The following is a 13,911-nucleotide window of genomic DNA, read 5'->3' as shown; positions in this document are numbered from 1 at the left end:
TTTAAAATGTTTCAAAAGATGACAGATGTGTAGAGTACACTGCTACAATAATTAATCTATAAAAATCTAAAGACAAAGGAGTGAGAACTGAATATGTGGCAGCATGCTTTATATGTTGGTGGAAAGTACACTACCTGCATATCTCTATGGAGACAAGCAGATAACAATACCAGGCCAAGTTACAGGTCAGATCTGTGGAGAGACAGCCCTGCTCACAGTGGAAATACTAGTACATGTATTTTCATCATAAACCCCCACAATAAAACTGATACTAAATAGATACTCTTAATTCAATACTGAGGAGGATTCCAAAACATTTGCCATCTCCAGGGAGACAAAAAGGTGACAAACCCTCAAAAAAAAAAAAAAAAAAAGTTAGCTTCAAAGTTTTGGAAACCAGATGTAGGTCCATTTTCTGTGTACATTTTACAAACTAAGAATTATGTACAAATTATTGCAGCCTGTATCCTCACTAACATCAAATCAAGTGTGTAAAATACTATTACAAGACTAGCTTTGTTTATCTACACACCACCTAAATAAACACTGGCAAACAAATCTAATGGACTTCAAGGATGACACTTTACTTCAGTGATTATTGTCCAACACAGTCATAAAGCCTTGAGCATGTGTTAATATCTGTTACACATTAAAAGTCATGGAAGAGGTCAAAGTTCTTGCAGTCTTTAAGGGCCTGTTTACAGTCACACCAGATTCATGTTTGTGAGCGAATATCAACATGAAGACCGCACTTTTCCTCTTTATTTTTATCTTTTTCAAGGTACAGCAATTTTCTCTTGTTAATTTATTCTCAAGCTAATTAAAGAATCATATATATATACTACTCTTTGTATATTTTGTCTGTCTCAGGTACAAGGATTTCCCACGCTATCAGGTTAGCTATGGTCACTAAATACTTAATTCCAATTTACTGTCGTGGTGTTGAGCGTGCTAAAGCTAAATTGCTAATATAAATTTTCCTATAGATGAAGATGCTGATGCAGGAGAACTTAGGGATGACATACTTGAAATCAATAAAGGTAAATAATTGTTTTTGTTTGTTTCTTTTTTTTTTTTTTTTTTAAGCTAATTTGCTACAACTTTTGTCTTCTCAGGCTTAAACCATTTGAATGAGGGAGATATAGCTGGTAATGTGAGTAGCCTATTACATCTGGTCATTTTGTGTATGTTTATTTTGAATGGGCTTAATTATAATTTCACAATATTTCTGCAGCATCACAGGAATGCACTGGTGGATGAAAGCATGAGATGGAAATTTCCCATTCCCTACATTCTGACAGATTCTTTAGGTAGGTTATCACTTAACAATTTTATGACTATTACAAATCAGTACATCAAGTTAATACTGAATGCTTATTTTTAATTTCTTGTCTGAAGTCACTTAAAATAAAAACAAAAACAAAACAGAAGCCTGTAATGCAATTTTAAAAACAAGGTTAAAACATGTTAATTATGCACTAATTTGTTTAATTTTCCTGCCTATACACTTTTTGTGCAATCCTGGATAGTCAGCCAAGGCAGTTACACACATTACTAAAATATTTTTTATAATAATGTGACATTATTTTACTTTTAGTGTCTAGAACAGTCCTGCATACAACTAAAGCAGGCTTCAAAATGACCCCATTTATTCTTGTGTAAATAAAAAAAAGTTATATTTCAGACTTGAATGCCAAAGGTGTGATCCTGCAGGCCTTTGAGGAGTACAGGCTGCGCTCTTGTGTGGATTTCAAACCGTATGGAGGAGAGAGAACCTACATCTCCTTCACCAAACAGAACGGGTGAGGAGCATTAAGCTAACCTGTCTCACACCAGACTGATGTGTGTGTCACTCTGTGTAGAACTCAGATCTCTCTGAACTGAGTTCTGCACATCATCAATCAGGGATGGGTCTTGCTGAAAGTGATCGGAAAATGAATCTGTTGGTCGAAAATGTTTGAATCTGTTTGGTCGAAGCGTCAAAACAATGGAGCAAACTTTTGCTTTTCTTTCATCCAACTGAGAGAAAAGCACAGACATCGTTCCTGTCCACAAATGCACAATGCAAATGTTGATGTTGCTATGTCTGTTTTGGTTTGTTTGAGTGCTTCACCTTCACATCACCTGCTGGGCCCTATTGCACCAGCTGGCACAAGCCAAGATGGATTCTTGGAAATAGTATGTGGATTAAATTAGTAACTTCACACAGTCATATCACAGTGAACAAAAATATAATGACCATTGGAATAAAGGGCACCATGACAGTTTTCTGGTGGAGTGTCTGACACTTCTTTGTCTCTGTGGAAATGTTATTGCTTTTAGCTGCTTCCATGATATGGCCTGAAGCTCATCTACTGTATCTCCATAGAGACAAACAAGTGACACCATCAGGTCAAGTTATAGGTAAAAATAAAAGAGACTCAAATACAATAAAAGGCATGGATAAAATAATACTTTAGAAAACAACTGGGCTACATAAAAAGACAAAATTTATGTATAAGTAGAACAACAGTGCAAGAATATGAGTGCAAACAGGTAAAGTGTGAGTCTCCCCTGCCCCTCCCTCAGGTGCTGGTCATATGTGGGGGATTTTAAAACGGGTCAAGACTTATCCATCGGGGCGGGCTGTGACACTAAAGCCATTGTGGAACATGAGCTGCTTCACGCCTTGGGCTTCTACCATGAACAGTCACGCTCTGACAGGGATGACTACGTCAAGATCTGGTGGGACCAAATACAAGAAGGTGGGCTACTCGAAAATACATCTATTATATTACACAGGGCCAAAAAAAGACAGTTTTGCAAGGTTATCTAGGTCAGCAGCTTTAAAATACATGCCATTTTTGCATAAATAGGTCTTTTAAACTGTTCAGAGAGAATTGTTGGTGATATTTTGAGTATGTAATATCTGTCAGAACACATAAAGCATAAATAAACATACATAACAAGCGCTTAACTGCTGTGGTTCTTAAAGTGGATTACTAAGATAATTAAGATGCTCAATGATAAAAATATATTTGGGTCATCAGGCATCAATTTCATTTTGCTCTGGGTGTCCCAGATTGCTCCCGACCTGAAAAGTTTTGACCCCCTGCATTACTCTACCCCAACTCAAATAGTTACCTCCGCCAAGGAGGTTATGTTTTTGCCGGCGTTTGTCTGTTTGTTTGTTTGTTTGTCTTTTAGCAACATAACTCAAAAAGTTATGGAGCAATTTTGATGAAATTTTCAAGATTTGTTGGAAATGTGAAAAGGAAGAACTGATTTCATTTTGGGGGTGATCCGGAAGAAATCCTGGATTCTGGATCACTTTGAAATTTTAGTTAACATTGTGGTAAATGGGGCCAAAAATTTTGTTTCTCAATATCTCCGTTAATTATTGACCAAACCCCATGAAATTTGACTCAGGGATGGACAATGGGATCCTCTTTCATATTCCAAAGGCTGATCCGAATCTGATCCAGAAGACTGATTTTATCGCAATTTATATAAAAAATGGGGGTAGTCCTTGGCGGAGGTCTGCGCTCTCTGAGTGCTTTTCTAGTTTCAATATATTTTTTGTGTATTATACTATAGACTGTATATATAAATGGACATAGCTAATTCACTAGCTGCCACATTGTTACGGCCCCAGGCCTTCAGTTCTGGCTTGTTTTACATTTGTTAATTTATTTTGCTGGCTGTCCTGATTCCTACTGTGGGAGCCCTGGTCCGTGATTGGTGGGGCACATCTACACCTGGCCAATTCTGCCTCACCTCCAGCCTCATACCCCTGCTAATCTTAGTGGCCAGTCTGCCATTTTGTGTCTCTTTCCTGTGTGTCTGTGTGTCTCTTTCCTGTCAGTCACTTGTTTATACTAGTACGTGTCTGACATTTTTGGTTGTATTGAGACACTTGTTTTGTTCAGTTCTGTTTTGTGCCTTTTTTAATTTGTCACTCAGTTCTGTTTGTGGGTTATGTGGTTTTACTTTGGGGCACTTGTGTTTTAGTTTTGTTGTGTGTCTCTTAGTTCAATCAGTTGTTTTTGTGTAAGCCTGCGTGACCCGTTTTGTTGGTACAAAAAATGTATGTTAACCCTGTTTTGTTTGTTTTGTTTTTTAAATTTATCTTTTACATTCTTGTTAATTAAACATTACTTAATTTATTCCTCTTGGTTCTTTTGTTACTTCTCCTGTCCCTAGCAGAGCTAGGTCGTAACACACATTCCAAATTGAAAGTGAGCATGGTGGCGCTTCAGGCTCTATCGACTCCAACTGCAATGACATTTCTGTACATTGAATATTTTTCACCCCTCTCTCTGTAACTGCTGCAGTGAGCGCCGTAATTTTGGTCTTAAAATGTTCGTATTACCCCACTCTACATGATCCTGGTGTTTTCATTTCGGCATTTTATCCTTAAGTAATTCCTTTTCCTAAAATGCAACTCAGCTCCAAATTTGCTCCTATAACTGCTGGCCTTCATCTGGCTGAACCTGAACGCTATGGGTGACGTCACACTCACTTTGTCCCCTTTTTTATACAGTCTATGGTTATGCTATGGCACATGTGTTGTATTTTACTGATATGAAAATGAATATGGTTCTTATAGGAAAGGAGAATAACTTTAAAAAATACGAAGACTACTACATCACGGACTTGAACACAGCGTATGATTACGAGTCCATCATGCACTACAGGCCCCTGTCATTTAACAAGAATGCGTCCATCCCAACCATCACCACCACCATCCCCGAGTTCAACAACGTCATTGGACAGCGCTTTGACTTCAGTGCTGTCGACATCACCAGACTCAACCGCATGTACGACTGTGGTGAGGACTGATATCATCTAAACAAGTGATAGTTATCAGTAAACCTCCACTGGATAACATTTCAACCTAAAATAAGATAACCTAAGCAAGCAATTATGTTCACTTCAAATAAATATATCATATTTAATATATTATATTTAATATAATGTTCAACTTAATATTTATTGAAATAATGATTATTATTGCTATTCATTTGAATTTTACATATTTATTGTATGAGACACTAGTGTCCCACAAACTATAGTGAATGCAAAAGCCTATGTTATCATTGGATAATGATTCTTGTGCAAAAGTAGTAACTTTCGTCTTTACCTTAAGAAGTAATAACTGCCGTCAGTTTCTTCTAAAAGTTCACACTTAACAGTGATTGGGTGCATGTCTGTGCATGTCTGCCACTCATTCTGGCTGACCAATAAGTAGAGAAAGTAGATGTCACAGGGTTAAAATACAATTCATTTAGATCACCAAGTTTAAAGCTCCTGCAGATATAATTCCTTAGTGCCTTAATGGTAAGAGCCCAGGTTGACTAATTGATTCATTAACTGATTTATACATATTGTCTTTTGCAGCAAACTCTCACACTCTGTTGGACCAGTGCTCCTTTGAACTGATAAACATCTGTGGAATGATCCAGAATGAGGCTGACAATGGTGACTGGGTGCACACCCTGAGCACCACCACAGACCCAGACCACACCTTGGGTGGCCACTGCAAAGGTAACAGTAGGGGGTGGTAGAAAGAGATGTAACAATAGGCACACAGCTAAACTCCTCCCCCAAACTCATTCTTGGTGATACACAGGCACGGGTATGTATTGTGTACCTTACCTAAGGTACCTTACATTATTATCAAGACATTCTATCTCTATGAGGTGTTCACCTCTACCCTGACACCAAAAGAAAATGTTTAAGATTTGTAAAAAAATAAAATAAAATTATAAATCTCAGGCCAAGATGGTGGCAAGAAAAAGGAGAGGCTGAGGTGATATAAGGTTCTGCTGCTGTGATGCTTAAAATAAGATATCTTAATTTTGTCTAGATTCTGGTTATTATATGAAGTTTGATAAGTCGTCTGGAGCGGCTGGGAGCAGTGCTTTGCTGGAGTCTCGGATTCTCTATCCCAAACGGTCAGAGCAGTGTCTGCAGTTCTTCTACAAGATGACAGGGGCCGCAAGAGACGCACTGGTGCTGTGGGTGCGCATGGATGATGGAACAGGCAGTGTCACCAGCCTCAAGAAGGTTCACACCTTCTCAGGTATTTGTTAACCATATTATATTGTTGTTAACTCATCATAAACATACCTGGAGTTGTATTTTGTTTCATTCATGCTTGCTTCATTAATCCATTAATCCAAATTGTCTTCTCAAAAATGCTCTGTTTGCATATTGCCCATTTAGTGGCACCATAAATAAATCTATGCGCTTCTCCTGTTTACCAGCCCATAAACTATCACCAAACTCATTCTGCTGTCAAAGTGTGTTCACAATGAATGCAGGGCTCTATTAGCATAGCAGTCACGATAAGGACCTCAGTTATTTAGTTTCCCATTGTTCCTTCCCATTGCAGATAGAAGAAGGCGTTCCAGCACCTAAATGTCTCATTGGAAATGGAGGTGAAATTTAGGAAGTATATTTTCCAAATGTTGTTGAGTACCCGAATGATCCTAGGAGCTATGTTGCCCGGGGCTTTATGCCCCTGGTAGGGTCTCCCATGGCAAACAGGTTCTAGGTGATGGGGCAGACTAAGAGCAGTTCATAGAACCCATATGAACAGTGTAATATCGAGGACCGTGACGTCGCCCGGTATGGTGCAGCCGGGACCCCACCCTGGAGCCAGGCCTGGGGTTGGGGCTCGAATGCGAGCGCCTGGTGGCCGGCCCTTTGCCCATGGGGCCTGGCCGGGCTCAGCCCGAAAGGACGACGTGGGTCCACCCTCCTGTGGGCTCACCACCCGCAGAGGGGTTCATAGGGGTCGGGTGCATAGAGGACTGGGCGGCGGTCGGGGACGGGTGTCCCGACGGCCTGGTCCGCACACACAGCATCTGGCTGTGGCGACGTGGAATGTCACCTCGCTGGGGGGGAAGGAGCCCGAGCTTGTGCGGGAGGTTGAGAGATACCGACTAGATATAGTCGGGCTCACTTCTACGCACAGCTTGGGCTCTGGTAACCAACTCCTTGAAGGGGGTTGGACCCTCCATTTCTCTGGCGTTGCCCACGGGGAGCGGTGGCGAGCTGGTGTGGGCTTGCTTATAGCCCCACAGCTCAGCCGCCACGTGTTGGAGTTCACCCCTGTGAACGAGAGGGTCGTGTCCCTGCGCCTTCGGGTCGGGGACAGGTCTCTCACTGTGGTGTCGGCCTACAGGGCCGAACAGCAGTGTAGAGTACCCGGCCTTCTTGGAGTCCTTGGGAGGGGTACTGGACAGTGCACCGACTGGGGACTTCGTTGTTCTACTGGGGGACTTCAACGCCCACGTGGGCAACGCCAGTGACACCTGGAGAGGGGTGATCGGGAGGAACGGCCTCCCCGATCTGAACCCGAGCGGTGTTTTGTTATTGGACTTCTGTGCTAGTCACAGTTTGTCCATAACGAACACCATGTTCGAGCACAAGGGTGTCCATAAATGCACGTGGCACCAGGACACCCTAGGTCGGAGGTTGATGATCGACTTTGTAGTTGTGTCATCTGACCTCCGGCCGCGTGTCTTGGACACTCGGGTGAAGATAGGGGCTGAGCTGTCAACCGATCACCACCTGGTTGTGAGTTGGATCCGCTGGCAGAGGAGAAACCCGGAGGGACCTGGCAGGCCCAAGCGTATTGTGAGGGTCTGTTGGGAACGTCTGGCAGAGCCCTCTGTCAGGGGGATCTTCAACTCACACCTCCGGGAGGACTTCTCCCAGATTCCGGGGGAGGCTGGAGACATGGAGTCCGAGTGGGCTATGTTCTCAGCCTCCATTGCCAATGCAGCCGCTCGTAGCTGTGGGTGTAAGGTCTGTGGTGCCTGTCGCAGCGGCAATCCCCGAACCCGGTGGTGGACACCGGAAGTAAGGGATGCCGTCAGGCTGAAGAAGGAGTCCTATCGGGCCTTGTTGGCTCATGGGACTCCTGAGGCAGCTGATAGGTACCGGCGGGCCAAGCGTGCTGCAGCCCGTGCGGTCGCAGAGGCAAAAACTCGGAGCTGGGAGGAGTTCGGGGAGGCCATGGAGGAGGACTATCGGACGGTCCTCAAAGAAATTCTGGCAAACCGTCCGGCGCCTCAGGAGGGAGAAGCAGTTCTTCACCAACACTGTTTACAGTGCGGGGGGAGAGCTGTTGACCTCAACTGGGGATGTTGTCCGGCGGTGGAAGGAGTACTTTGAGGATCTCCTCAATCCCACCGTCACGTCTTCCGAGGAGGAAGCAGAGGCTGGAGACTCAGAGGTGGACTCATCCATCACCCTGGCCGAAGTCACTGAGGTGGTTGGCAAGCTCCTTGGTGGCAAGGCTCCGGGGGTGGATGAGATCCGTCCTGAGTACCTTAAGTCTCTGGATGTTGTGGGGCTGTCTTGGTTGACACGCCTCTGCAACATCGCGTGGCGGTTGGGGACAGTACCTCTGGACTGGCAAACCGGGGTGGTGGTCCCTCTGTATAAGAAGGGGGACCGGAGGGTGTGTTCCAATTACAGGGGAATCACACTCCTCAGCCTCCCCGGTAAGGTCTATGCCAGAGTACTGGAGAGGAGAATCCGGCCGATAGTCGAACCTTGGATCCAGGAGGAGCAGTGTGGTTTTCGTCCTGGCCGTGGAACACTGGACCAGCTCTACACTCTCCATCGGGTGCTCGAGGGTTCATGGGAGTTTGCCCAACCAGTCCACATGTGCTTTGTGGACTTGGAGAAGGCATTCGACCGTGTCCCTTGTGGTGTCCTGTGGGGGGTGCTCTGGAAGTATGGGGTCCGGGGCCCTTTGCTAAGGGCTGTCCAGTCCCTGTATGACCGGAGCAGGAGCTGTGTTCGCATTGCCGGCAGTAAATCAGACCTGTTCCCAGTGCATGTTGGACTCCGCCAGGGCTGCCCTTTGTCACCGCTTCTGTTCATTGTGTTTATGGACAGAATTTCTAGGCGCAGTCAGGGGTCGGAGGGGGTCCGGTTTGGGGACCACAGGATCTCATCTCTGCTGTTCGCAGATGATGTTGTCCTGATGGCTCCATCAAACCAGGACCTGCAATGTGCACTGGGGCGGTTTGCAGCCAAGTGTGAAGCGGCTGGGATGAAGATCAGCTCCTCCAAATCCGAGGCCATGGTCCTTGACCGGAAAAATGTGGCTTGCCCTCTCCGGGTGGGTGGAGAGTCCTTGCCTCAAGTGGAGGAGTTCAAGTATCTCGGGGTCTTGTTCACGAGTGAGGGGAGGATGGAGCATGAGATTGACAGGCGGATCGGTGCAGCGTCTGCAGTGATGCGGTCGCTGTATCGGACCGTTGTGGTGAAGAGGGAGCTGAGTCGAAAGGCGAAGCTCTCGATTTACCGGTCAATCTACGTTCCTACCCTCACCTATGGTCATGAGCTTTGGGTAATGACCGAAAGGACAAGATCGCGGATACAAGTGGTCGAAATGAGTTTCCTCCGCAGGGTGGCTGGGCGCTCCCTTAGAGATCGGGTGAGGAGCTCAGTCACACGGGAGGAGCTCGGAGTAGAGCCTCTGCTCCTCCACGTTGAGAGGAGCCAGTTGAGGTGGCTCGGGCATCTGTTTCAGATGCCTCCTGGACGCCTCCCTCGGGAGGTGTTCTGGGCATGTCCCACTGGGAGGAGGCCACGGGGAAGACCCAGGACACACTGGAGGGACTATGTCTCTCGGCTGGCCTGGGAACGTCTCGGGATTCCCCTGGAAGAGCTGGAGGAAGTGTGTGTGGAGAGGGAAATCTGGGAGGCCCTCCTCAGACTGTTGCCCCCGAGACCCGACCTTGGATAAGCGGAAGAAAATGGATGGATGGATTTTCCAAATGTAGACATTATTTCCATAAGTAATGTTAAAAATTATTATTTAAAGGGAATTGAGCCCACAAGAAAACATAATATGTAAACAGTAGCGACTTTATTCCACAATAATAAAGCATCAAAAATCATTACATTCAATAAAAGATGAATGAATAAGTTGACAAAAAGTTTATACAGTTTTGATGCATCCTGGTTTAATATTTACTGGTATTTGATCAGTTTCACTAATGTGCTTGTTGTTTGTACCAGATGCTGACAGTGACTGGAAAATAGCTCACGTCCCTCTCAAAGTAAAACAGAAGTTCCGTTACGTCTTCCAGGGAGTCCGCGGCACTGAAACTTCAACTGGTGCCATTTTTATTGATGACATCACTCTCACTGAGACCATCTGTCCGAGTGCTGTGTGGCAGATCAAGAACTTTAAGAATCTAACGGAAACCATTCCTGTTGGCGGCAGTTTGAGGAGCAGCTGCTTCTACAACCCAGAGGGATATGGTTTTGGTCTCTCTATGTACCCCAGGTCTGCGAAAAATCCAGACTACATGGGCTTGTTCTTTCACCTTTGCAGTGGGGAGAATGATGCAGTGCTGGAGTGGCCAGTTAAAAACAGACAGGTGACAGTGGTCGCCATGGACCAGGATCCAGATGTGAGACTGAGGATGTCATCTACGCGAAGTTACACTACAGGTCTCATATGACTATATATTTTATTTATTAAAAGAATATACAGATAGATAGAGATACAGACAGATAGATAGATAGATAGTTGGATAGATAGATAGCTAGATAGATAGTATACAGTGCATTTATATGAAAGGATCAGAGGAGACTTTTCCAGAGGTGGTTAGCTAACAGAAACAGATGAGAAGTAGGAAATCAAAGACCATGTGTCCCTGGTACTTCTTAACATAATAGTTGTAGAGTGGTAAAAAGAGGAGGGCTTCCCATTTCTGCTTGGCTCATCACACCAGTTTAATCCAGTCAGATTCTGTCACTCTTCTTCTTCTATCCTCTGTACAGACTCAGAACCTCGTTGGAACCGTCCCTCTGCCTCCTCGGGGGCCACACTGGACCCCTCCTGTAACTGTTACCGTGGGCCCAGCTTTGGCTGGTCCACGTTCATATCCCACCAACACCTGCTCCGGCGCAACTTCCTCAAGAACGGCGACCTCATCCTCACCGCCAACTTCGACGGTATCACACTTTTATTCCTTTTAAGGTTCTGGGTAACTTTTCTGGTGGAGGGCCTACTTCTTGTCTCCTTGAGTGGAATGTTCCACTGTTATGGCATTAAACCCATCTATCTAAATGGAGACAAGCTGGAGGCCAACTTACAAGTCAGATCTGTATAGAGGTGACCCTGTTTACAGTAAGAATTTATGTTTCACAAGGCATTTTAGCAATAAAACACCTATAATTAAATAAGCAATCTACCGTAATTTCTGGACTATAAGCCACTACTTTTTTCTCACAGTTTGAACCCTGCGGCTAATAAAATGAGGCAGCTAATATATGGACAGATTGTTTGTTTGGCACATTGTCCATTCATATATACGGTTTGTGGTTTGGTAACACAGCAGATACGTGCACCCTGAGTGCAGAAAACGCCACTGTCTGTGAGTTTAACACATGGATTTAGGGTTAACATGAAGTTGCTACACTAGCTAGTGATATTGTCAGCACACTCAAATAGTTTATCACTGTGTGATAAAATAAGTTATGCTGCTAAATGAACATTAGTGAGGGGGGATACAGCTTACCCGTATGCATAAATGACGAGAAGAAATGTCTCAAACTTCAGTAGCCAGACATCCACTCATACCTGATTGATAGAGCTAACCCTGCCCCCGGGAAAGTCTGAAATCTGCTGAAATCCTCCAAGACACTGACATGATACAGACAGGACAGTGGCTCTTTCTGCAGGAGTCATGCGTGGTAGAGCGTGGGGAGAGACGGGGTGATGCGTTGGGAAGAAGCTTGTTTGATTGTGTTTTGAACAGTTATTTTGCGCTTCATACACACACCCTCCTCATGGAAAACACACAAAGAAATGCAGATGATGCAGCTTTTAAGTTAACGGCGATTGATGTGGCTGTGGAAGAAGGAAACAGAGCTGCTGAATGTGAGCTTGGCATCAATGAGTTGATGGTGAGATTTTGGCAACGACAGCGTGACGAACTGACTCAATGCAAAAAGATGACAAAATCTTTCAGAGGCGATAAAAGCAGATGGCCCTTGATAACGTTCTTGAAGACATGGACACCTGCGGCTTATATTAAGGTGTGGCCTATATATGTACAATTTAAAAATTTTATACAAAATTTAGTTGATGCAGCTTATATTCAGGTTCACTCTATAGTCCAGAAAATATGGTAGTTAAGTCTAATGTCATGCTGTTTAAAGGTGCATTGTGCAACTTTTCTGTCAGAGGGTCTGTCACCTGCTTGTCTCCATGGAGATGCTTTGTCTGGAATGTTCCATGGTATGATATTAAAACATCTATCTAGCATTTATTCATTACAAGTGTTTCTATTGCTCAAAAATACAATAATTCTGTCTGTGAATAGGATTGCTTCTCCACATATCTGACTTGTAATGTGGCCTATAGTTGTTTCTGTTGAGATAGATAGGTTTAATCTCTACTGTGGAACATTCTAGACAAAGCAAAAACATCTCCATGAAGACAAGCAGGTGACGGGCCCTCCACCAGAAAAGTTCCTCAATGCACCTTTAACATTCCAGGTAAAGCAATAATATCTCCATGGTTTCAAGCAGGTGACAGACCCTCCACCAGAAAAGTTACATTGTGTACCTTTAAGACTACGTGTTATTATTTATTTAAATCCAAAATGAATGAATAAATGACATTATTTTTCAGACTTGACTCACCTGATAAAGACAGAGGTCCCAGTCAAACCTATTGTCTCCAGTGAGGCAGTCCCCAAGGAGGAGCCGGTCCGATTGGGTGGTCCAAAGCCCAGAGAGGCCCGAGCTGTCACCGCCTGTCACCCGGAGCTCTGTCTAAATGGAGGGGTTTGTGTAGAGATTGAGGACGTCGCCTCCTGCAGGTCAAAAAGCTTCACTACAAACAGTTACAGACATACATTCAATTCTGTAGTGATAGGGCAAAAAACATTAAAGCCATAGAATGTCACTTTTTTCATTATGGATGTTTTTATTGCACTGAAAAATATAGAAAAAAAAGGAACAAATGTATGTCCATGGTATGCCGTAAACAGTCTATCTCCAAGGAATCATGCATTTGACATTTGACGCATAAAGTCACTTCGTAGGATGGTTTATTTATCCCTAATTGCACAGTGCAAAAAAAAAAATTATATACATTTTTCACCAAAAGTCCATGTTTTTGTTAGAGAAAATGCATTTGTATTGTATAACATATTGACCCTTCTGTATGCATTCTGGTACTGTTTCATATGTTAGCTCCAGCACATTTTCAATGGGAGAATTAGTGTTAGGCTCCAAACATCACAAACTATGAAAAACCAGGGCATGTGTACGACCAGAGCCTATACCTTGAAAAAGTGTTTTTTTAATTTCAGTGTTTTTTTTTCTAGTTAAATAAAATAAAAATATGTCTTAAAACTCACTAGAGTTAATTTTGGGCAATATATTAAGTTAGTGATTAATGCCAAAAATATGCAGGCCATAATAATTTGATGGGAAAATCCTCCATACTTTAGTGAACGTTATAAACTGGAACTCAATATTGACGTAGTATTTCAAATCAGTACCAGGATGTGTGCGCAGACCACCGTACAAATTATCAAGTATATTGAAATACAAGTTGCACAAGACACTAAACACAAGATGTAAATACTTTGAATAGCAAATATTTGATGGCTAATTCGTTCACTTTACAAACAATTTAAATGTTGTAAATTATGTTTTTTTTTAGGTGTGCCTCAACTCAGAGCACCTTCTACACGGGCGACAGATGTGAGCGTCTGAACATACACAGGGGCATTCTGGGAGCTCTGGTCGCAGGAGTGGTTGGGACCATCATCCTAACCGCCGCCATCTTTACTGTTGTGAAGAGAACTTAGTACCAAACTGTATTCAGTCAACCACATGAGGGATTCAAATACATAAAGTAAACACCAGATGAAA

At 43.6% G+C, this 13,911-nt stretch overlaps 1 protein-coding gene across 1 annotated transcript; it reads left to right on the top strand.

Moving 5' to 3' along the window:
* The first annotated feature begins 739 nt into the window (after positions 1 to 739).
* Positions 740 to 13,889, top strand: mep1a.2 (meprin A, alpha (PABA peptide hydrolase), tandem duplicate 2). The gene is made up of 15 exons (XM_020918781.2): positions 740 to 781; positions 871 to 895; positions 987 to 1,040; positions 1,116 to 1,153; positions 1,235 to 1,310; positions 1,685 to 1,802; positions 2,569 to 2,744; positions 4,589 to 4,810; positions 5,380 to 5,526; positions 5,849 to 6,064; positions 6,991 to 6,993; positions 10,030 to 10,467; positions 10,801 to 10,974; positions 12,659 to 12,848; positions 13,700 to 13,889. Exons 1-15 carry the CDS (start codon positions 740 to 742, stop codon positions 13,845 to 13,847), a joined length of 2,067 nt encoding a protein of 688 aa, XP_020774440.1. The 3' UTR covers positions 13,848 to 13,889.
* Positions 13,890 to 13,911: the final 22 nt, after the last annotated feature.

The sequence above is a fragment of the Boleophthalmus pectinirostris genome, unplaced genomic scaffold (genome assembly GCF_026225935.1).
Source record: "Boleophthalmus pectinirostris isolate CB_2022bp ecotype Guang Dong unplaced genomic scaffold, ASM2622593v1 HiC_scaffold_13, whole genome shotgun sequence".
In the NCBI taxonomy this organism is placed as follows: Eukaryota; Metazoa; Chordata; class Actinopteri; order Gobiiformes; family Gobiidae; genus Boleophthalmus; species Boleophthalmus pectinirostris.
Note: the sequence above shows the minus strand (reverse complement) of the source record. Positions and strands in the feature narration are given on the sequence as shown.